General features: G+C 49.6%; 1 protein-coding gene and 1 long non-coding RNA gene across 2 annotated transcripts in view; one reads left to right on the top strand and one right to left on the bottom strand.

The window, feature by feature from the left end:
* LOC148594670 (uncharacterized) overlaps positions 1 to 25,151 on the bottom strand; it is a 372,746-nt gene that overhangs the window by 125,005 nt on the left and 222,590 nt on the right. The window lies entirely within an intron of this gene.
* Positions 17,575 to 25,151, top strand: part of COP1 (COP1 E3 ubiquitin ligase) — a 114,908-nt gene continuing 107,331 nt past the window's right edge. The window contains exons 1-2 of the mRNA XM_088524863.1: positions 17,575 to 17,855; positions 23,652 to 23,711. Of these exons, the coding sequence (XP_088380989.1) occupies positions 17,575 to 17,855; positions 23,652 to 23,711 (341 nt within the window). The remainder of the gene's footprint in view (positions 17,856 to 23,651; positions 23,712 to 25,151) is intronic.

The following is a 25,151-nucleotide window of genomic DNA, read 5'->3' as shown; positions in this document are numbered from 1 at the left end:
GAATCCCTCGGGCTTCTCCTGCTCTCGGAAGAGGGCGAGAAGCTGCGATCTCTGGAGCCTGGCTGAGGAGGACCAGCTAGCAGGTGGTGGTGCTGACGAAGCCTCGTTGCGATGAAGCCACGTCGCTATCTCTCGGGGCTTGGCCCAGAGGTGAACACCAGCCCCGCAATGCGGGTATTTGGGGGTGCAGGTTCATATGGATTTTACGATGACACTGCACGGCTGAGCATACACACGATCCCATAGCCCATCTCTAGATGTTCCCATGCTCAGCAGAGATACTGGAGTTGCTGTCAGGCTGTTGGATGGGACTTGGCCCTTTTTGCTCTCCTGGGCACCTCTTGTTCTCCAGGAAAGGTAGGATGGGAAATGTAGCATTTCAGGACTGAGATACCCAAGGGCTGCCAAAAGGATTCAGACTCTGCTGAGCCCCAAAGATCGAACAACATTGGCCCTGCTGCGGCCCCACGGCGCAGTGTGACCGGAGTTCCCTCAATTAATGAAGGACATTTCAAATGGCTTCTAGATCCTTAAACACAATTGTAGGGCTTAAATTGGATGCACCCAGGTTTGAAAACTGAGTCCCACTGGCATCTCCTGTTTATATATGAACAATCAAAGTGATCTGTTTATCTGTCTAAAGCACGGTTGCTCTTTGACCGTCCATCCATTATGCTTATCTATCTGTCCTAGTTATGAGCTGAGCAATCCATCTTTCCCAACCTAATGTATTCCAAATGACTCTGTAATGCCCTGCGTTGCGAGCGGGCTCTGCTGCGGTGGACGACGCGGGCCTGGTTTTCTGCAGCACTAACACAATTGCATTGACGTCAACCGGAGCTGCCCGTGATCGCCCTCCTAGAAAATTAGGCCTACTACGACAGATCCGAGTCAGAGCTCGCAGCGATCTGCTGCTGTAATTGGGACCAGATTCGCCAAGGAGCTCACAAGACAGTGTGATGAACGCCTCAGAGAAACCTCTCCGCGCGGACCCTGCGCCTGAGCGAGCGATACAGGGAGCGCACGTACGGGCCTGTGCACAGGGCGCCACACGGGCCCGTTTAACCTGGGCTTCTTGTTTCTCCTAATTAAATTGCAAAAGCGGCCGAGCGGTGCAGTCCCAGAGCAGCGTGTTCTCATTCATTATGGAGAGAACACACTGCTCCTGTGTCACACCAGCACACGCCAGAGGCGGCCGGCTGGCAATGTGCGCCGGGCTCTGCTCTGCCCCTCACAAGGGAAATGGGAGCGGCACAAGTGGCTGCCGAAGCCACTGGGAGCAGGCGGAGCGGCTGCAGGGAAGCGCCGGCAGGCCCGGCAGGAGGGGTGGCCAGGCAGCAGCACCTGCAGCCATGGACACGACCTGGGACAGGCTGCCAGGAGCGGCTGCTGCCCCTGCCCCTGTCACCACGATGTGACACCTCCAAGGGTCTCGCCGCGGCTTCGCCACGGCCAGGGAGCCATTCCTCACTTTGTAGAAAAGGAGCAACTGAGGCAACAAAAGGAATCAGCTCCGAAAAGAGGTTTCCCCCTCTCTTCTCATCTTTCACCAGGGATAAATACTCCTGACAGCCCAAGCACGCGAGCAAGACTCCTGTTTACACACATGGGTACGCACCAGGGAGGAGCAGGGCCCCTGCTCTCTCTTCAGGGTTTATCCCTTTCCTGCAGCCCCCAGGCGCAGCAGGCCAGGTCACTGTTAAGAAATCTTCCTTAAGTTCCTGTGGAACTTTTGGTGTTTCAGTTTGTGGCCATTTCCTCTAGCTCTGTCAGTGGTCACCACTGAAAAGAGGCCAGCACCATCCTCCTCACTGCCTCCCTTGAGGTACTTATAGACACTGATGAGGTCCCCTCTCAGCCTTCTCTTCTGCAGGCTGAACAGGCCCAGCTCTCTCAGTCTCTCCTCATAGGGCAGATGTTCCAGGCCCCTGATCATCCTTGTGGCCCTGCGCTGGACTCTCTCCAGCAGCTCCACATCCCTCTTGTACTGTGGGGCCCGGAACTGGACACAATACTCCAGATGTGGCCTCACCAGGGCTGAGCAGAGGGGCAGGATCACCATCCCGGCAGGAGACTCCGTTTGGGAAGGGCAGGCTCCGGAGCTGGCCGGCACCGCTCGCCACCGCACTCCTCATGGCGCCGCTCCCTGCGCTCCTTGGCCAGTGGCCCTAGTGCGGCCCCAGCACCAAGAGTTTTCTGCTGGGGTTTCTGTTCAGAGTGGATTTTCTCTGACAGAGTGGTCCCTTTCTTGCCAAATTTCACATCCCCAATCTAAAACAGAGGATTTTTCAGCTTTCCAAAGGTTTCTTAGGATGTTTGGCCACAGGCAAACCAAGTACTTTTCCCCTGGCCTTGTTCTTGGAAGTGGCTGACCCATTTTGGCTGAAATTTCCCCAAGCCCAGGCTGAGGCAAATGCCTGGCAGAAAATTTCTGCCTAAATGATCACATTTTGGCACCACTACAACCAACGAGAAGCACAGCCTTATAATGGGAAGTATTGGGTAACCTCAATAACAAGCAGTATTGTCTACCCTGCCTACAACAAAATAATTAATTCTCATTAAGTTGCCCTCTTTGCCTTTGAAGAGGATTTCCAGATCAAAAAAAAAAAAAAAAAAAAAGGAGAAAAGAATGAAGCAATGGAATTAGCCAACCCCCTCTGGAGTCGGTAACTCCAGATCCGTACAAAGGCATCTGGCCAGAGCGAGGAGAGGTGTTAAGTGCTGTGGTTAGGAGACCTCTGAACTCATCTAATAAACAGAAGAAGATTCTTGCTGCAGCTATGTTTGATCAGGACATTTGCTGATGAGCAGTTTCAGAAGGAGCTCTTGGATGGTAGGGGAAAAGCAAGAGGAAAATAGCAGCACTTCCAAAGCATACAATCCTGGAGAGGGAAGAACAAATAAGAATAGAGTGAATCAGCTAAAATCAGACTCAAATAGAGCTTCGATCTCAAATTAGATTCAGATCATTCCTAAAGTTTGGAACAGTTTCACTCGTATTTCTTTCTGTTTTTGTTTCTTTCCTCTTTTGGTTATTCTGATTTTAGGCAATAGGCATGCAGAAACATTACTGGCTGTAAAAAAGAAAAATGGGACAACCTCTTTTCAGGGCATTTGAGGCACCATCTTCATCTATGCACAGTGGGTAAGCAGTGTTTCTGCAGCTGTTCCCACTGGTACCGTATTGATGCAGCTCATTCCCAAGCCCCCTTCAGTGGGGTTTAGATCCATTCTGAAAACAGAGGTAATGTAAACTTTTTGAAAGATTTCCCATCGAAGCAGTGCATAAACTGGTATCAGGACACACAGGTAATATCCCCACTTCTGCTGCTGTTTTGGTAGGTACAAGTGATGCAATATAACCTCCCCGACCAGCCCAAATCCATTATTGCTTCCCAGATGGACTGGAAAACCTGGGGAACAGCCCTGAATGGTTATTTTCTGGAAATTCCTATGTGGGTTGTGCCGGAAGATCACCCTAGTTTGACAAATTAAGATTGCTTTAGTGTCATATGGTTCCATCTGTGAGTCACAGTGACTTCATAGCCAGTGCGAGGACTGGCGGCACTCAGCACTTGATTGGAGTGAGCTCCACAAGCCAAAAAGGTGCTTTTGTACAGCGAAATTATTTTCACAGAGCTTAAGTCAAGCAATGAAATATTCATAGGACACTAAAGCAGTGGGCTCACTGACTGCCTTGCTATGGGAATTCAATAATACTGGAGACAGCCTTAATTCAATATTCAAAAAGCCTCTTTCTCTCTCCAGCTCCTGGCTGTCTCTTTGGGTTCAGAGTTCTTTTCGGAAACCTCACTTTTATGCTCTGGCTCCATTAGTGTAGGAGAGAATAGAGGGTTGGATGGCAGAGAGGCCAGAGGAGAAATGGAAATACCAGGATGGGGACCACACTCATAAAGCAGGGGATCCCTACGCTGACCAGAGATGCTTGGCCGAATGGTTGGAACGGCCCTTTCTAAAGACAAGTCCACGTTACCTTTCGGGGCTGGACCTAAACTTGTGCTCACACATGGCTGGTTTGGAGTCAGTTCTGGTCCAAGGGTTGTGTAACCGCGATGACATGGTCCTGCGCTCACACGAATAAACCTGCTAAGAATTAGGCTGCTTGGCTCAGCCATACTGCTGGACTATGAGGATAAGTAATTTTTGCCTTGGCATCTGTCCCGTGGAAAAGACTGTTGAGATGGAGCCTTTGTCCACACTGCGAGCTGATATCAGAAGCACTGGGATGAGACTCTTGGGGGGTATAAAATGCTGTGGCTGCAGTGAAGTCCATGCCATAGGGGTGGTCTGTTCCCTGGACGGCGGGGAAGATGCTAGCAGACTCCAGCAAGCCACCGTGACGCTCCCTTCTTGCCATGCTGTGGCTACAGCTCTGGATTCATGTCCATGGAAGCGACCTGACAGCCCTGGGACACCCTGGCCACGGGGCTGACATCTCACATGGGTCCAGGCTGCAGTCCCATGAATGCAAGGGAGTTCTCCAAGGGCTAGCACATTTGCAGACTGCGCAGCAGACACACTTGTCACCTGCAGTTTTGGACAGCAATGCTTTATAGGTGTTGCAGCAGAGGGGAATCTTAAATGAGCAACAGCTTTCCACTTAGCAGGGTTTTTTTCCTCTGGGATCCTTCCCAGAGAGTATTAAAAATCGAACGATTTACTCCACAATGCACTGGTTATTTGGTTCCTTCTGGCATCTCCCCATCTTGAAATCCTAAAACAGATCAGTTTCAAGCTTCAGAAAAACTCTCCATTAGCATTTGATCTTGTCGACCTCTTTTTATAGCCACTCTTAAAGCTAACCGAGAGCTGCCTGATGGCTGTTTTCCCTGCTGAGGAAGGCACGCAGATGCCAGCTAGCAAGGGTGGCACAGCCCAGTCCCTGTGTGAGAGACTCACAGGAACCAAGACTGATAAAACCAGGGCAGTAAAAGTGTGAGAGAAGTGTTATCATGCATCAGCGTATCCCCTGGAGAGCATATGCGGGCTAGGAAGCTCAACAGGTATGCTCTGGAGCAGGCAGGAAGGACGGATGACGAAGCTGGCGAGGAGCGTGCCCTTGGCCATGAGCTGCTCCCCGCCTCTGAGGCCAGGTGGGAGATCTCTGAAGGGAAGGAAAAAACAAAGTCCCTTTGCAAGGACAGTGTCTGGGTGACGCAGTGGCTGCCAGCTCACCCCGGGGGCCAGGCTGGCGAGGCGCCCTGGCTCTGGAAGCCGGCGGTGTGTCCTGCAGGAGGGAGCGAGCCGCACGCCTGCTTCCCTGCGCCCGTGGCAGATGCTCTCACACATCCTGGAAGAGCCTGGGCTCCAGCCTGGGCACCCGGCCAGGCTCCAGCACGGCTCTGACCTGCTGCCTGCCTCTCCTGTGCTTTCCTCTGGACGTGCTGCCTTTCTCTGCCCAGCTACCCACCTGGGCAGCAGCTGCTTCTCCACTGGTCACCCAGCCATTCCCACATGTGCCAAGGCCAGGAATGCCTTTACCCCCCAGGGCATGGCCTGTGCAGGGCGTTCCCTGGCCCAGCGGCCACCCTTGTTCTCCAGCTCCCTTGGGAGCAGATGGTATGAGCGAAGCCTCTCTTTTCCCCAAGCAAGGAGAACACACAGCGTTTATGCTGGGCGCTTTCCCCACCAGCACTGACCTGTCGGAGCGGGCACGTCCCAGCATGGCTCCACTCGGCGTTTCCGAGAGCCTCCGCAGCAGGAAGCGGCTGCCCCGTGGATGTGTGTGTGCTAAGCGCCACCTCGGAGACAGAAGGCACGAGAGGTCCGAGGAGCACGTCCAACCCTGCAGGTGCCGGAGAAGGAAACAAAGGGCAACGCCCTCTGTTCAGGAGATCTTGGATGTGACGGTGACAGGGGAAGGAATCGGCAGAGACATCTATGGCTGCAGCGGAGCTGCGGGCCACGTGCCCCAGGCAATGCCTGTTTGCTGGAAGGACAGACACAGAGGAGCACGCGTTTGCCGACAAGGAGGAAGGAAGAGCTCTGGGCCACGCGTCTGCTGCCTTGCGTACCCACGCCGTGGCACGAAGGGTGCCGGGGACCGCAGCTGAACCCAGCGCACAAACGCTGCTCCAGACTTCACGCACCCGGGCTTGTCATGGGAAAAGCAAGAGGAGCTTCACCAGGGCGGTCACTCATGGTTTCCTATTCAAACCAAACCCGAGTACGGTCCTGGGGTGGCCATTATGAGAACAGTCTAGACGAGACTATAAATTACCCTTGCTTGCTGCAGCTGGAACATCAGTTCCAGTTCCAATTTTCTTGGTGACTACAACTTAAAACCTCCTTACATGCCTTGAAATGATTTGCTGTCCACAATACCATCCTAACAGAGAGCCTCACATCGTGGATACAGTACGGCAAATCCCAGCCGTACCTTAAATACAGTTCCTGCTGCCCCAGCATCTGTCTGTGTTGGTATGCAAGAATTGAGACAGGCATTTTATCCCACTGAGATGTTTCATTGGAGGCAGGTGTTTAGGCATCAGAAAACAAGTTGTTTTGTGATGTATGGAACTCATGAAGCTTCATTTTCTTTGGACTTTGTGTCTTATACTTCAATTCCCAGTTTTAGGCAACACTCCAAGATAGGCTTTTTCTGTATTTGTGGTGTCAAAAGCATGGAGCATTCACTCTTCCATGGCAATTCACAGCAGGCATCAGAATACAGGTAAATGCAGGCTGATGGATCCCACCAACACCAACACGGAGGGAAACGCACACAGGTATTTGATGTGGGAAACGAGTTTCTCAACCAGGCTCAATAAGATCCCATGGGAAGTGCATGACTGAGCAGGGCCAGGACCTGGGCCTGCAGCAGTGCCCTCGCCTCGCCGTGGTGCCTTTCCTCTGAAGACAGCTCAAAACAACCGGGCGCCCAAGCCTGCCCCTTTGCCCGCTGTATCGGCAAGCCTTCGGCCTCACGCCTGCTGAAAGACTTGCTGAAAGACTTGCTTTCTCCTTGCACAGCTTTGCTCATTGTGCAGCTGGTGGCAAGTCTGCATGTGTGCAGGGATGCCCCAGTGTTTCTGGGCTGCTCCCAGGCTTTCCTTTGATGAGCTGCCTGGTGAAGCCGCTTGCAAACTCACAAGCATCCAGAGGAGCCCTGGGCATATGTTCTGGGAGGAATAACGGCGCTGATGAATGTTGCCTGTCTGAGTGAATTGTCTGCTAGTAGGTCACAAATTACTCAGATGTGTCTGTTACTCCCAATTATTCACTGATTCACGCGGTGGTTTACGTAGGAGCCCTTTGATTAGATTCTTCAATATCGAACGCCCGGGCTCTTTGGCCTAAGTTTCTTGGCCGTGTAAGCCTCGAGGTCATAAAACATCCTTATCCAAAATCTTGACCTTATGTTTAATTTTATCTCCATTGACGTTAACGGAGGCTAGTTAGACTTAAGCATGTGCTGAAAGTTAAGCTTTCCTCTATTAGGGCCTCATTATGTTTCCCTGCACTGACTGATGACCTGAATTCAAAGATGTCTTTTCCCTGGCTTCAATGGGCTTCAACTCTGCGTGTGCACAATTCCTGGAATCAGTTTTCCACCGCAAATGATTATGAATCCATCATTTGCTTTCTGCAAATAGTCCACAGAAATCCCTCAGCATTCAATGTGCTGGCCGACTTTCCTACCAGCATATTGCTGGCTAAATGGTTTCTGGGGTAGCAGATCTGAGTACAGATCCCTTCCGGAAACAAATGGATTTAAATATTTGAAACCTTTTTCAGCAACACCCCCGTTTCATGGTAGTTTGAAGACAAGGACATGCACAGCAGAGTAATATATGGACTGTTCAGCGTAGTTTAGACAGGATCTTTAAGGATTCAGCAGGTCCTTGCATATCTAAGCTCAATTCCATGGGAAATCCTTATAAGACTTCAGAAAGATTCATCTCGCCTCACATCGGAGGCCTGTAAGCTGTCTGTCTAAAGCAAGCAAATCAGTGGGTCAGCGTAGGGAGATGAGGGAAAGGAATGTGTTCAGGCCGGAGGTTACTTATCCCAGATACCTGGGACAACTGGCATAGGTGGGTCCTCTCCATTGGTCCATTGGCTATCAAAGGATCTTGGATAATTTGCTTTTGCTGTGGCAAAAGAAACTTTCAGGTGGTTGTAGTTAGCAGAAGTGAATCCTGTCCTTCTGTGCCTATTTCTGCCTTTGGGAATTTTCCACACTATGCAAATATCATGTCTCCCCAGTCCACTTCACTGCTTTATCCTCCAAGGCTGCTTAAAGAAGAACAAAATTCCATCAGTGTGTGGTGGGAGAGGAGCAGACGGGGCATCGTGGAGCAGACGGGCAGACATCTCTTGGCATTTGCCTGTAGCTCCTTCCAGGTTGTCTTCTGGCTTGGGAGCTGGTGCTGCCCATCACAGGGCTGTTCTCGCTTGGGTTCCTCCTGTAGTTGCGAGAAAGGGAACTGGGAAGCTGTGAGAAGGGGAACTGGGAAGTGACGAGCAGGCAGGAAAGGGGAGGGAAGAAGTGTAAAGCCAACTTTGGGGAATGGATAGAGAAGAAGGAAATCCTGGAGTCTGTGATGAAGCCTGCACTGAATTTCTGTCAAAGTTTGCTCAGAAGCAAAGCAGAAAGCTTTGAAAAGAAATGTTTAGAAGAGACACGGAAAGACTAGCAGACCAAACTGCCCCAACAACTTCATCTGACTGCTGTGTAAAGTCTCCTGACATGGGGACCCTCCAGCACAAGGTATCCCAACACTCAGCTTCTTTTTCTTTTTTTTGGTGGGGGGACAGAGGAGGAAGAAAGGGTTTTCTTCACATTTTTTCTAAGTCTCTTCTGCTGCAGTTTAATCCATTCACTCTTTGCCTTCTCCCAGAGGGATATGGGGCACATTTTGTTCCTCTCTCTCTGGCAGTTTCAGACATATTTGAAGTCTGCTACTGTGTCTCCCTTCAGTCCCCTCTCCTCTCGGTGAAACTGCCCCAATGCCTCTCTCTCTGTGCTGCTACTTTTTCCAAAGCCACGGATTAAGCTTTTTGTATTTGAAGCAGCTGCTTCATAATGCACATAATGCACCTGCTTTCCTAAAAAACGTTCAGCTCCAAAGCCCCATCATGGGTTCTTTGGGAGCAGAGGACTCCTAGCACCTGTGGAAGACATCACACCACTCTGAACACCTGGACGTAGAAGTGTCAATATTTGGGCCAGATGTAGGTATTTGTGTATCAGCATAACCTACAGCATGTTTGCAAAGAGAAATTAATCATATCTGCAGATCATTTGTTGGCTGCTGCCTCTCCCTGCAAACTCTTCTTGAATTGATGACAACTTTCTCCAATTTAGTCGTTAGCTCTAATTATTCTTTCCATCTCTCCTATTAATAATATGCAAACAGCAGACTGACAGTAAAACGGCTCTGTGCAGTTATTTGGCTCGGTGAAGTCTGAAACACGGGTCATGCCAGGTATGCTGACAGGGCCCGGGCCATGCGGCGCAGCCCTGCCTGCATGGATGTGAAATCCCAGCACGGCACTTCTGCCAATGCTCCTGTTTGCAAAGCCAACCTGTGCCCAAGAGCAGCTGCTTCCCAGACCCAAAGGCGTTTGCTTGAATGTTTGTGAAAAACAAATACAAAGAAGGAGCAAAGCAAAAGTATTTTAAATAGCTCATAAATCACATCAGCACAGTTTTGCCGGAGACAATTTCCTTACCATGTGTTTAACTGACAGTGGAGGTATTTGCCACTGAAATCAAGTGAAACTGCAAGTGTGCATGAGAAGTAGCTGATACTTAATTAGCATGGTATTAATTAGCCACATCATACTCTGTTCTTCCATCTGCACAAGAGCCAAGTGATGCCAGGCATTTTAGCAATGTGAAATCCTCTGTCTTCCCCCTTGTTATCCGGGCAAGGATCCTGGGCATCAAACCATCAGCAAGCAGGCTGCTTTTTATGGCTAAGCAGCTTTAGGACCATAGTTGAGGCTGTAGTCCTGGATTTCACTCTTTGCATTTATGTACACACAGGCAAGCCTTAAAGCCACACATCAGGAAAAGTGACCAGCTCCCGAGCATGCCCTCGTCCCCCAGAAAGAGGCAGATGCCATTCCTGCCTACGCATGAACTCCCGACGAAACTCCCTGCTAGACAGAATGTAGTGACCTGTGATGGTGAGGGCTTGTTTCTTGGTTCTAAATTCACTCGAGATGCAGTTTATTCAATTATCAGCCATTTAGAGAACAAAATACGGCTTCATTCCAAATAGGCAGGGGACAAGCTGACAACCAGGAAAACATCTGGTTCGTTACTGCTCTCTGAGAAGCTCTCTGGCACCAGGCTTTTTAAAGGAAGACTTCGGGCCAATAGGGGCCTTGTGGATGTTTAGGACTGAGATTCGATGGAAAAGGTAAAAGGATTCAGAGGTAACTGAAGTGGCAAGACGTAAATCCTTGCCGAATGCCCTGGAAAGCACAGAGGGCCTCAGGCTGGGGACGGAAGCAGGGAGCACGTGCCAGCACAACAGTCCCCTGGGTGGTGCCAGAGGGCCTCTTCGATGCTCTAGGACAAATCCAAAACACTTGGAGATCAACCATTCCTAGCCTCATCTTCCCCGCTTTGCTTTTGGGCAACGTAGGGCAACTTTGAGCAGGTCCCTAGAGGAAGAACTCCCAAACACACCAGTCCCCAGATGCACCAGAGTCAGTAGCAGGAACCGGGACACAACCTGTGGCAGCCCTCTGTGGTGCCCCCGCATCCTTGGCAGCAGCTGAATGGACCATCAGCCATCCCCACCTTGGGCTTTCTCCGTCCTTGCAGAGGTGGCCTTAAGGGACACGGAGGTACCTCTTAGGAAACGGGGCTTTGGTAGTTCTCCTGCGCTACGACGGTTTCCCTGCTTCTCCCTCCCACCCACAGCAGCCCCGGGTTGATCATGCGGCAGCGCGTGCAGCCCGGTTTGCCACAGAAGCAACAGTGTTCGCTGTGGATGCAGATGATCCTCCCTATTAAATCTGACTTATTAGACAGCTTAAACAAAGTGGAGAGAATCACTAGCTCCACAGAGGTTACCTCCCTGCGAGCTGGTTGCTGCTGATGGGGTAGCCAGACTATTTCCCCCATTGAGGAGAAACGACACAGAGCACCTCTCCAGCACCAGCACGGCCCGTGTGAGGGAACCCACGCCAGGAAACGCTGCTGAACGTGCCCCACGCAGCACCCACCCCTTCTGCACACAAAGGGCTCCAGACACGCGGTGCCGGGAGCCAGGCTTAGAGCCCTCCTCACCCTCCGGGAGCAGCTACTTCACTCCACACTGACTACTTCAGCCCCCTCTCCACCCCTAGACTGGTACTGCAAAGGGAGAGGGGGCAGCAACTCTTGCAGCAGGACTCCTGGGTTCAGCTCCCAGCTACTGAGTCACCTAATGGCTTTGTATTTCCATAAAGTAAAGATAATGCAGCTTGTTTTGCCAGGATGGTGAAGCCACACTCCTTGATGGGTCTGAAGAGCAGTAAAGATGCTGGATAAAAAACGGAGAGTAACCAGCGTAGCTTTTCCATGTGCTCCTCAAAACATATTGTCAGACATAAATACAGTTTACGCTGGAAGACAAGAAACTGAGGAAGGTTATGCTGTATTTGGGATGCTCAAGCACAAACCTGCTCATTTCTGGGGAGCCTCCGCCCGCTGTTAAACTGGTCTGACTCAGAGCTGGGGGAGCTCCACAATCTCTTCTTTGGCATTTGCGGAGGGCTTTGGCATTCTTGAGAAGCAGGATTTGCTCTCCAGGGAATGGGGGGGAAGAGCCGTTCCTGGCAACATCAGCTCTGCAGCATCCAGAGATGGGAAGCTGAATCTCTACTCCGGGCTCTCCCTGCAAGAGTGACGGGAAATGGCATCACTTTCCGTTGTCATGATCTGCCAGCAGGAGCCTCTGCAGAGATGGATGGGGCAGCGGGGAGCTGCAGTGGCTGGAGCCCACCCCGCTCGCCTGGGCTGCGTTTGCCCTCTGATGGTAAACGCTGGTAGTGAGAACAGGCGCTCCCCTCCACACGCCACCCGCTCCCACGCGCCCAGGGTGGGCTTCTCCGTCTCCAGCTAGCAAGTGGCCCTGATGCTAATAAAACATTTTTGCATTGTTGCTGCTGGTCAAGCATCCTCGGCTCCTTGATGGGGGGTTGTGTTGGTGGGAGCAGCTTTCTCAGCCCCCTCCTTAGGCCGTGAGTAGTGCAGAGGCTCATGCCAGGGACGGGACACCTGGCACAACAGAGAACAGCAGAACCAGGGATGCTACAGCAGGATAAAGGGGACAGCGAGTGCACAGAAAGCATCTGAAATCCGATTGAAGGAAAAGGCTACCATGGAACCGGCACAAGAGAGAAGAAAAAAGATAAAAGCATTTTTGTCAGCCACCGACTGGCTTGCCCAAGTGCAGCAGCTGACTTTTTGGTAGGTGGATGTCCCTGCAAGACTGACGCTGCTGCCTGCCCCCATCCGAGCTCAGCAGAGAGATGAAGGGAGAGATGAAGGAAGGTTGTCATTTGCAATTGCGGCCGGGGCTCGTGGCTGGCACAGCAGGACGTGGTAGGAGCTGCAGGGGAGCCTGGCAGGGGCAGTGCCCTCACAGACCAGGGCACAGCCCGCCGGGGCTGGATGTAGCCGGCAACAGGCAACAGGATCCACCTGGGCAACAGGATCCAGGCGCCTGGGCCCTGGGCAGGCTGAGCTCTCCGGAGGCTGCATCAGCGGGTACGGATGCACCAGAGGCACCAGGCACTTCCTCCTGCCCTGCAGGGTCTTGATTTGGGCAGTGAACAACAGCACATGGACAAGAGAGAAAAGTTCAACTGGCTGAGGCAACTGGGAAGCCTGGAATCTCCCAAGCCCCTCGGGGGCTCTTTAACCCAACAACTCTACCGTGCTCACCGGTCTGCCCCTGCAGACCAACCCCAGTGAACGCAACTGGACCAAAAAATGTTCAAGCTGCTCAACCCTACCACTATCATTGGAAAGGCTTCAGAATCACGAAAGCAGAGATACATTTCTTTATGTAAGTGTTAGTCACTTTTTCCAGATTGCCTCCATAATCAGCAGGGCGAGGTCTCGCTTTCGTACAAACCCCACAAAGCAGCGTGGTTTAGGTAAACACCAGACCTAAGCAACAGTCACTGCAAGAAAACAGCAGCTTTTGCGAGCCACGGAGTAAATCGTAACAGGTGGCAGCATTAAAGACAGATGACTTTTGCTGTCCACAACATAACGGAGGGAGAGAGACCTCAGATACCAGCACACGCTAATGCTGAAAAAACAATTGCGAGTTGCTAAATAGACCTGCTTCATACAGCAAGGATACGTAAACTCCATCAGTGTCAATTACATTTTGTGGGAAAGAAATCATCCTGAACAGAGAGGCCAAATGAATCTTTATTAAAATGACTCAGTCTAGTTACACAAGGAGCGAATTTGGTCCCAGATGTATTTAGGCACAGTGTGTTAGCAGAGCCACAGCAAGGGCAGCAGCTGAGGTGGGCTGTGAAGGGGGCGTTAGGGCAGATCTGTTAGGAAGCCACTCGCTGAGCAGAAGGACTCTCAAAGTGCTGCCACCAGACACCTGTGACCCGAGCCCTGGGCACATGCGTTACTTGTAATGTAGAGTTTAATAAAAAAGATGGTATCGTGTTTCCCCGTAAAACAGATTTCCTAATTCTGAGCAGTGAATCATATGTTTCTGCTTGTATACGTCAGAAATGAAGTCAGACTGCTCTGTAGCTTCACTTCGCTCCGCACACATTCGAATGGAAGCTGCACTGGTATTTCTCGAATGCACAGAGATCTCTGGCTCCCTCCAGCACCTGGCAGCTTTGGAGACGGTACTTCAATATTACAGAACATTCACCAAGTAATTTTAACCTCATTTTGTAATTCTGTCAAATCAAACGCCACTTTAGAAGACCCACATGATGTAGCTTGTGGTGAAGGCACTAGACTGCTCCCAGATATCAATAATTTTCTTTAAGGATCAGAGCATTTTAAGCACAACAGTAAATGTTAATATTTTATTTTCCTGTCTCTCCATTTCTGAAAATGGCCAAATCACTTTTGCTCTCTACAATAACTTGGAATTAGGCCGAGGGCTAATGCACAAAGTTCCATCTGGAAGTGGCAAAAGTGTTGTTATAAAGAACTGAAAAAAATGCTTTGCTAATAAGCCTGCATAGCCCTAACTCTAATAGGTATCTAATAGATATTACTAAACTCCAAAGTCGAGGAGGAGCCCTCCACCTTGGGTGCCAGCGCCTGATCATGCTCTCCAAATCCCTATGTCTCTCCATGGGGCTTCTTAAGTTCAAGCTTGGAAAGTCATGTCCAAGTTTCTCCCAGTAAATAGGGGAAGGAGAGTACCTAATAGGTAGGAATTGCATCTTCTGGGTAGGTCTGCTGCAGCCTTGCTCTAGGAGAAGCTGCCGACAGACTAATTTTCAGATTTATGGAACATTAAGAGTTCCCACTGTCTCTTTAACCAGGTGATGGATTTGCCCATGCTTCTTTTTTTCCCAGCTGGAAAATGGGAGAAATGGCATTCCCACCACTGGCTAGCTTGGAGGTAAATGCCATGATTATTCATAAAGTCCTCTAAAGCCCTCTGGAGCAGCAATTCCCAGGACAAGGTTAGTCCATTCCTGGATGGACTAACATACCCAGTGGGAATTAGGTGGCAGCAACGGCCTCGGAGATGGAAGCAGGAGTGATTTCCACAGTGAGTCACTAGCAGCCAGGAGCGGAGCCTGGCGGGGACAGTTGCTTCCCACAGCCATCTGGTGCACACACCCTTCGACTGGAAAACGCCGCCGCGGCCCCCCCGCCCGACAAACACATGCAGCAAGTTCCCAGTCCCTGTTTGTGGCTGCGCCAGCAGTGCCATCACCACTGCAACGGCCTGTCTGCAGCTCAATGGAGATGCCAGCGTAACAGCCACACGCTCGGGGTTTATAACAAGCAAGATTTATGTACCCAAAAAAGCAGCACCTATATATTGGCACGGTTCATTCAACCATAGGCTCCATCTGTCTATTCCTTCCTTCAACGTAAAGGTTGGCTCATCCCTCCTCGCACGGAATAAAAACTAATACACCGCTGTTCAGGCTGAGGTGAGCAGCCAGCTTTGGAGGCCGGAGAATAGAATAATGTAAGTGCAAATCCCTACAGTCGGTCTTCCTGAACACGGGGGCTCCGCACAGACCTCCAGAGCAGGTAACTGCAGGGGGAGTCTCCCCCACAGTGTGAAGCTGAGCAGTTCCCTGTGAAGAGAGAGCGACACCAGGGAGGGAGCGCACGTCCGGGCACCGCGGAGCCCAGCGAGCACGCGGCCAGGAGGCAGCGGGAGCGTACAGCGGGCTGCTAACTGCAGAAAACAGCAAAAAAACTCTTACCGTTGATCTGTAGTATCTTTATCATGATCTATAATGATCTTGATCCCAGCGCAACATACAGGCACCTCCAGGGGTTAGCGTATAATCTTCCCCCAGGCTGCCTGCATTGATCTGGGAACTGGTAACACAAGGTAATTCAGGCAAAGAAGCATTTCTGGTGGTTAGCAGGAGCCAGAGGCTGCTCAATCCACATCAGGGTGGAGAAGATCTCAGCGCCAGGGGCCTCTGAGGTCCCCAGCGACCTCCTGCAAGCTCGAGCACTAGGGAGCGGGTGCTGAGCATGCCGGGCTCGCTGCAGCATGGCTACAGACAGGCAAACACGGGCAGATCCCAGCCCCTCTATTTCTTTCGTAGGTGTTCTCGATTCCCGTCTCTGAACGTCTGATCTTTTACCAGCTTCCCCCTCTATCACTATTTTTCTCTCTGGAGCTAAGAAAGTAACATTAAGCACCAAAGAATAGCAAGACTTTCCAAGGACCAGCCAATATTTCAGTAGTGACGAAGCACGTAGGCATGTTATTGCCTGAATTACTAGTGTTGCTGCTTTGTTCCTCCACCGAGAAATCTGATAGCCCTTTGCAGACACTCGTCCATAAAGCTTTTCGTCTCTCTGGAAGACAACGAAGTGCTGCCCTCCTTTCTTTTAGCAAAAGGAAATACAAGGCACACAGACATCACCAAGCACAAAGACAGGTATCGAGGCACTTCTCTGTAACTCCCACCAAAACCAGTGGGAATTGATGTGTTGTAATGACTTCAGACTTGTCAAGTTCAGGATGATATTTACACATGGCAGTGGAAGAGCATCTTTCACTTCACAAAGAAAGACCTACAGCAAGAACTACACACAGAAAACTTTTAATTGCAGCAGCACAGGTTCAAATCATAGCAGTGACTGTAATAGCAGACGGCGAAGGTGAGACTGCTGACCTGGATGACAAAGAGAAGCTTCCTTAGAATTGCTAATAACGGCTTGCACTGATTTATTTCTCAGTATGAATATTCTTCAGATTGTCACTTTTCATGTTAAGACTGTTTCTGGGTGTAGACTGATTTTCTGGGTATGTTTTGCAACACCCAGGATGAGTGCACAGAAGGAAGTTACTTAAACACACGTGCAGAGGGAGGCCAGCAACAAGCACCCCAGAGCTGTCCACATGTATCAACCTTAAATCCAAGCGCCGTGTTTCGCTGTGCTTTTGGGAAATTCCTGCTGCCCTGCTGCACACCAGAGCCTTCTCCTGGCCAGCAGTGTCTGCCTGGAGTCACCTTGCTCCCTCAGAGTAGTTTTACTAGCTCTCCTAGTGGTTTTACGTCTCACTGAGAGTGCACCTTGCTCTCTGCACTCTGATGACAGCTGCAGTGTGGATCTCTCCAGGCGTTTTTCTACGCCTGGGTTTAACATTGCCATCCTCAGGGAATGCCCTGCAGTTTCACATGTTGTCTTGAAAACTGAGGGGCAAGGTCGAAGGCAGAGCACGCAGCTAACTCGAAGGAGACCAGCATGTTGCCAAAGGCTGTGAAAGAGAACAGCAAGCGCATCCCCACACGCCTCCGCCGCCACACGGGGCCAGGGCGAATGCTCTCCTTCACCAAGGCCCCATCCTCAGCCCGGCCTGGTCTAGGGCACGGCCCCCTCACTGCCCGGGGTAGGGGAGCGCTTTTTACTCGCGGAGCCGCGGAAGGGGCAGCTCCCCCCTGCCCGCCCGCGGCGCTGCGGCCTCACGGGCGCGGCCGCCGCTCGGAGGGAATCGCTTAACGGGCACCGGGGCCCGCGCCCTCCGGCGGGGCCGCACGGCGCTCGGAGCCACGCCCGGTACCGGTACCGGCACCGGCCGTGGATCTGGATCTAGATCCGGATCTAGATCCGGGCCCGGGCCCGGGCCCGTACCCAGACCCGGACCCGCCGCCTCAGCGCCCCCCGCCCGCCCCGCAGCCCCGCCCCACGCACGCGCACTCCCGCGTTCGCCTCTCAATAAAGATTCAACAAGAGGCCGGCGCAGGGGCAGTGCGCACGCGCGGGGCAGGGGGCGGTCTCTTTTTTCCCTCCCCCTCCCACCTCCCCCTTGTTGAACGAACTTTATTGTCCCGCGGCGCCGCGCGGGCTGCGCTGAGGCCCGGCCTGGGCCCCGCGCCGCCGGCCTCGGCCTCGCCATGTCGGGCAGCCGCCCGCCCCCCGCCGCGCAGCCGCCACCCGCCGCCGCCGCCTCCTCGTCGTCGGCCGTGGCGCCGGGCTCGTCGTCGGCGGGCGGCGCGGCGGCGCGGCCTGTGCTCGTGGCGGCCGCCGTGTCGGGCGCGGGGCTGGCGCGGCTGGCGGCGCGGCCCGGCGGCGGCGCCTCCGCGGCGGGCGGCGGGAGCAGGAAGAGGCCGCTGCTCGCGCCGCTCTGCAACGGCCTCATCAACTCCTACGAGGACAAGAGCAACGACTTCGTGTGGTGAGGCCCTGGCGGGGGGGTGAGGGCCGGCGGTTTGGGGGCGGCTGTGTCGCTGTCGCTCCGTGTTTTCCGGCCGGGGACAGCTGTGACCGCGCTCCTCTTCCGCAGCCGCTCTGTGCTGGTCGCGGTCTGCAGCCGTCTCCTCCTTCCCCCTCCAGTCAGCTCCCGCTTGCTGCGGTGCCGCTTACGGACACAGAGGAACATAAAGGCTATAGCAGCAGCTCTGCGTGGCAGTTGGAGTGTTTTAAGTCGGCTAGCAAAGCTTAGTATCTTATTTATTTATAAGTCCTGTGCATTCTTCAGGGAAAACACACGTCATTAGCTGAGTTCCTCATGGTGAAGAGCGTTGCTGGCTAAACAGAGTGAGAGGGAAGAAAGCTGAATAGAGACCTGGCTGGAACCACCTCCCCCGGCCCTCTCTTGCTGGCATTTACAGGAGAACCGTGTTGGGCACATCCGAGTGCAGATCAGCAGCTTTGAGAGCAGATACTGATTACAGCTGACTTGTCTGGGGCCTTCGTTGGCATGTGCTTCCCTTGACAGCAGGACTTTTTCTAGCCTGTTTTAACACTAGCTTCAAATTGCAACATTGCTTTTAACAAAAAAAAAATATTTTTGAGTAGCAATACACTTATGCAGCGTAGATATTAAAAATACAGCTGGGCAGCTTTGATATTTTGTTCTGCCAGCCTTGCCATAAGGGTACTTTCAGGACACTGCCAGCTGCAGGGAGCGTTTGATAATCTTTGAGCACGGGCTGTGAATTACTGCTGATCGCTCTGCCTGCGTCACACCGAAGTTGGGAAAGAGCAGAGACGTTTGGGTGAGCTGCATACACGAAGCTGCACATGGGAATCCTGTAAACAGTGTTGATGTGTGCAACCTCTGTGCCTGTTTCTTGAAAATGCAGACTGAGGTCTAGGCTTTAACACCAACGTTGACAAATGTTGCTAGTCTGGATTGTGAAAAGTTCAGCAAATAATGTGCTCTCTAGAGCGCTCACAAAGTTTTCCAGTGAATACCATTTATCTCTACTCCAGGATCTGCCTGGAAATGAGAAACTCTATACCAGGAAAGAACATTTATCTCACTTGCTAGACACTTTGTTATAACAAAGGAAACTTTTTTTTTTGTTGCTTTTATCTTAGTCTAGGATATAGAATTTAAACACAGAATTTATGCCGCTTTTATAGCAGGGTCTTTTTTTCAGTTGCCTGGAGGGTCTTGCAAGTAGAATCCTCCAATCGGAGTGTTTCTTCCTCTGCAGCAGTGTAACTGGCTATATGGTTTTTTTTTTTTTAATTATTTTATTTTCCTTCTCCTAGGCCTTAGATTAACCTTCCCAATTAGTGGTTCACTAAACCTCTCTCAAACCACTTAGTATCTGTTTTTCTTCCTGGACAGAGGGTATCTTTCTGGGAGCTATAGGCTCTCTATTCAGTCAGTGTTTCATATCACTGCTTATTCGTGAACTGTGCTGTAAACAAGAGCACGTGGCAAACTAGGCACTGCTTGATAAACCCTCTCAAGGTCTGTGTGCGGACTTGAATATTGGAAGCACTATTTTCCATGCCTTGAGATGACTAAAAGTCTGCATTAGAGGTTGTGGGTCTTTAGGAATAACAGGTAGATCTATTTTTAATGGCAAGTATGGACTGAGTATATAATTTTTCACTTTTGTGTTCTTGTAAGATTCTAATACTTGACCCGAAGGTCACAATGTTCAAACACAGCAGACTGTTGATGTTGAGTTTTGCAGCTCAAATAATAGGAATGGCAGTGCTTGTTAACCTGAGCACATCCTGGGTAATTTACTGAGCCTGTGCTGAGCTCTCTTCCTGCCCTCTCCTTAGGGCCAAGGAGAGCAGAAGAGAAGGGGGAAACTCTAAAGGGTCTGTCTTGCTTGTGGTAAAATAGAAGGAAGCATGAAACAACCTTAAAGCTTATCCTGAACATGTAAACCAGCTGCTCGGGTAGCAATAAGGTAAAAATCTTGGGAATGACCCCTTGAAAATCACAGGGTCACAGAATGGTTGAGGTTGGAAGGGTCTTCTAGAGATTGTCTAGTCCAACCTCCAACACACAGAGCATGTGGCATGGGGTGGCATCCAGGTAGGTTTGAAGATCTCCAGAGGAGCCTCCACAGCCTCTCTGGGCAGCCTGTGCCAGGGCTCTGGCACCCTCAGAGCAAAGAAGTTCTTCCTCACATGGCGATGGAACTACCTGTGCTTCAACTTGTACCCATTACCCCTTGTCCTGTCATTGGCCACCACTGAGAAGAGTTTGGCCCCATCCTCTCTACATTCACCCCTCAGGTACTTGAACATGTTGGTCCAATCCTCTCAGTCTTCTCCAGGCTAAACAGGCCCAGCTCGCTTAGTCTTTCCTCATTCAATAGAAGCTCCAATCCCTTCATCTTTGTGGTTCTGCGCTGGACCCTCTCTAGAAGCTCCACGTCCCTCTTGTCCTGGAAAGCCCAGAGCCGCCTGCAATGCTCCAGGTGTCTCCTCAGAGCTGAGAAGAGGGGCAGGATCCCTCCCTTGCTCACTGGCAACACTCCTCCTGCTGCAGCCAGGAGCCCGTTGGCCTTGTTGGCCACAAGGGCACACTGCTGCCTCATGGTTAACCTGGTGTCAACCACGACTCCTAAATCCCTCTCTGTGGAGCTGCTTTCCAGCAGGTCCACCCCTAGTCTGTGCTGGTGCCTGGGGTTATTCCTCTTCAGGTGCAGGCTCATAAAACTTAGAGGCATGAATTTCATTTAAGTGATCATAAAATATTTGACACCTGCCCTAATAGGTTCAACTATGGCGTTGAAGAAAATGTATCATAAGAGGAGCCTTTGCAATAAGACATATAAGTGCTTAGTAATTAAGGCATTGGTATTTTGTAAAGAACAGTGAAATTTACTGCCTGCTGCAGTATTTTGCATCCTTTTCACCTGCCTCTGCAGCTTAAGACAAGCAAATGGAGCAGCAGAGCTACCTTGTGCACAGAAGCCTTAATTTTTGCCACAACTGTACTTCTCAATTTCTGTGCACAATATGAGCCATAGTATGGCTCAAATTCCTGCTTTTGACCTTTCTATTCCTTTCTTCCCCTTCCCTCTGTGTTAATCCAAGCTAAAACAACTGGTGCATATGAACTTTTATGTAGTTCAGCCATCTTGACTTTGGTAAGTATTAGAAGACAGCAATCTTGTTTCCACATGTAAAGCAGAGAGTATTTTGGGAGCAAGAGTCCTTAATTGAGACTTCAGGCTCTGGAATGACTGTAGCACTTGATGGGGATATTTGCCGAGTCCGACTGAGTTCTTTCTCAATTACTTTTATTCTGTCCCTTTTCCAGTCAAAGGGATATGAACAAGAAAGAATTGCTTTGGAAACTGTGGTCTTGGATGGCTGGTACATTGCAAGGAATGCTCCCCAATTTAACTCTAATCGGTGATGCCATATTGCAGAGAAAAGAGCATCAGGATCTCATTGATTCGCTGCACTTTTTGGAGGCAGCATATTATGAATGTTTTGGAGAGCATGTCTGGCTAGCTCCGTGGGGAAATACCATTTTTTATGATATGATATAGAGAGTGCAGCTATGTTATGTGGTATAACAGAAGGAGGTGAAGTTAAGCTATTCATCAGCAGTGGGGAGAAATCAGCCTCAGATGCTCATATGATCATAAAAGTCATGGCTTTATAGATAGATAAGTGTTTTATATTTGTTATATATATATATAAATAATTTAGTAGCTAGCTTTGAAATGGAGCCTACTTCTAATTAGTGTATTCTTGTTGGTTAATCTTGGTCATAGTTTATTCTAGCTAAACAATGTCTTCAACCTAAAGAACTTCTGACTCGGAAGCAGTGACTTGAACTCCTGAAGTCGGGTGCTGCTCCAGACGTGATCTGCAGAAGCGGCCTGTCAGGGCACAGCTGGGGCTTGTGCTTGTTGCTTATTTTGTGACTCCTTTCGAGGAAAGGAGTTAGTGATTCAGTTAGTCAAAAACAGCATTCTGTTTTGATTGGTTTGACTTCATGTTGGGTTTTAGTAGATGATTTGGTGATTTAGCTGTGGAATGCTTAAGGCAATTTCGCTTGTGTTTCAGGTTGGACAAACCTTTGAAGATACCCATGTTTTCCTGCTTTCTCAGTCTGAGGGGGCAGAGACTATAGTTTCCACACTCTATGGCTTTAGAAAATGCATATATATTTAAGAGGGATTTCTAATATCCTGTTTTAAGATGCCTAACAGAAATGGCAAATGTCAGTCCCCTCTTAAGGGACATGTGAATGGGAGGCAAGTTGCACATAGTGTTATGATGGGTTTTAGAACAAAGTTGGAGAAAGTGAGGTGAAATGAAGCAACCTGCTCGGCCAAGCACTGTCTATTTCAAAGATAGAATGTTTTGGTCTCTCATTTGAATAATTGTTTTATGCAAGTTTGTTGATGGCATTATTATTATTATTATTGCCAGGCCATTCTGTGCAATGGCCAAGTCTTGTTGGCAGAGCTTGGGAGGAGGAGGGTGTTTCTGAAGAGAGGTACAGGTTAGAAGCGCTCTAGCTGATGACCAGCATGTGCTTGTGGGCATGAGGAGAGTGGTTTGATCATGAGATGATCTCTCTGTGAGGCCCTGGAAGCAAGAGGAAGCCTGTGATGGAGCTGATGCAGCAGTTCTGTGTGTGACATGTATAAATAAAGTTTCTGTTCCCTACTTCTCGCTAGATAGCTGGTCAAAACCCTGAGATAAGTCTTGTGTAATTGCTGTCCCTGATTAAGTGGCAAGGTGTAGCCACCACAGTGTTCTCTGCAAGCAGGGTATGTCTCTCTCCTGCCTTCACTTGTATTTCATTTCTTTCAAGCATGTCATAGGCACTTGATAAGTGACATGGCAAGTGGAGGAAGTCTCTGCCTCGTTATTTCCTTTGTCATTGCTTGTCTCCTTCAAGCTCCTGGAGGGCCGTCTCTGCACGCACTTCCTTTCTCCCCTGCTGCCTGCTGGCTCCCTGGGAATCCCTCCCAGGGAGAGCTCTGCAGAGCTCTGTGGTTTCAAGGACTGCGCTTGCTTCTGGCATAAGCTTGTCTTGGAAAAATCTTGAAGTCCTTGTTTCCATCTGCCTTATTCTGACCTCCTTGTTAGCATCCAGGATTCTACCTTCTTTTAACTTTAGACCACTGTTTGGTTTCTTAGTTGCCTCCTTCACCTGCACTGCTCCTTTGCAGTGTCCTGCAGTGGCTTTGGTTCTGCCTGCTACATGGCTGTTTTCTGCAATACTTCTCTCTTTGGTACCCTCTCCTTCACCTGATTAATTCCTGTAACTTCGTTACTGATCTTTCTATGTTTGTCTTCAATTGTGCATAACTTGGCTGCAAAAAGGAAGGGTAATCTAATCTTAGTGTCACTTGAAAAAAAAATCTGTTAAATATGTTGATTAAAATCTTTATAAAAGTTCACTTTGAGATGTACCTGGATGATTAGGAGGTGGTTCTGCAGTTTTGCTTGAAGAAGATTCTCTGTCTTTTTGGTAGTTTGAAACTGTTGAAAGCTTTGAGGATGAGCACTTACTGGTATCTAATCCTAGCAAACTGCAACATAGTTCTGAGATCAAATAGGTGTTGATTGCTGCTTAGATCTTTATCCTGTTTAGTTAGTGTAGTATTCCTGTTCCCACCCCGCTCTCCCAAACAAAAAATATTACCTAAGAGTGATTAGATAGCTGCTTTCAATTAAAAATATTTCCCCCTTTCTAACATAAAAAGGTATCTCAATTTTTTCTTTTCTTTCTTTCTCACAGCCCTATCTGTTTTGATATGATTGAAGAAGCCTACATGACAAAATGTGGACACAGTTTCTGGTAAGATTTTTGTATTGAGCAAAATATCTGTTTCTGTAGCATGTATAGGCTGACACATAACTGAATTTCTCCCCAGTTTTCTGTTTCTTTTCTGTCTTCTTGCATGGAAGAAAAAAAATGAAATCAAATGGAACCAATGGCTGCTAGTTGGCTTAAAAAAGTGAAATTGTCTTTGTGCTTAAAACAAGTGCTCCATGCTGCTTCCTTTGTGGGGAGAAAAAGAATAGTGATCATTGATGGATGCCACCAACAGTTATCCAGAGTCAGAACAGTTGCCAACTTATTTACATCAAAGAAGAGGGACTTTTTGGCTGTTTTTTTCCCTTATCACCTGAAGCGGTGAATCCCACTGCTGGTAGAAGTCATGGCGGGGAGTGCTGGTGTTAGTAAGTCCTTCTTGCCTTTGCTTGAGGCCATGTGCAATTTGAAGTGGTTTGCACCTTCACCTTTGAAGCTCTTGATTTTTTTTTTTATTTTATTTTTAAATAGACTTTGAGTCCACTGAGCTTCTTGGGAGAGAATGTACTTCAGGCTTGCTTCTTTCCATCTCCTGTCCCACTGATATTTTTCTTTTTGCAAAATATCTGCTAGGCAACTGTTGCATTGAGTTGGCCCAAGGTCCATGTACTCCTCAGTGTGTTGCCTCTGGCTGTCGTGAGAAACAAATGTTTCCTGGAGGAGCACAAGGGCCCTCCAGGGGGCAGGTGTGGAATTCGCTGCTCCTCCTGCTCCCAATTAGGGATTGGAATAAACTTTGAACCATGAGGTTTTAATGTCCTTTGTTCAGTGTCCTCTTATGGTGTATGTTAACTGGCAATAAATCTTGTGCCTTTTACAAGAAGCAGTACTTTAGTAACTTTAAGCCCTTGTTTCAAGCAGCAGATTCAGCTAACTTGTAGAATGTGCAACAGGTAAAGTAACGACTGATTTTGTTCCCTACATGGTAACACTTTATTCCTGTGTGTGATGCTGTTTTAATATCTAAAATAAGAATCATCCAAATATTTTTCTTCAGAATGAACACAGCGATAATGAGCCGTAGGGTTTTTCTTTCAGTATTTGACATGAAGCTAAATTGCTCATGAGATGAGTAAGCTGCCTGTTAAAGAGCATCTGCTGATCCCTCATACAGCTGAAAATCAAACAGAGCACTTGTGGAGTGGCTTGTGTTAATTGCATGCCCTGGAAGAACACCCACGGGGTGGCAGAAAATGTGAAAAGTGGCAAGAAAGATGTTTCATCTGTGCTCGATTACCCAGAAGGCACAATAGCTTTTAATGCTACTTGCTAAGTATTTGGCTATCCTGGAGATTTACTTCTTAATAACTGTCTGTTTTGCTAGCCCTCTCTGTGAAGGGGGAGCATAAATTCAAGACAGAAGCATGACTGAGGTGTTCCTCCTTCAACAGTCCTCGCTGAAATGACTGGAGAGTTAAGTAC

This window comes from Tinamus guttatus, unplaced genomic scaffold (assembly GCF_059628265.1).
Source record: "Tinamus guttatus ecotype Peru unplaced genomic scaffold, ASM5962826v1 Tinamus_guttatus_pri_ptg000215l, whole genome shotgun sequence".
In the NCBI taxonomy this organism is placed as follows: domain Eukaryota; kingdom Metazoa; phylum Chordata; class Aves; order Tinamiformes; family Tinamidae; genus Tinamus; species Tinamus guttatus.
The sequence above is the reverse complement of the archived record's forward strand: the minus strand, read 5'-3'. Positions and strand labels throughout refer to the sequence as shown.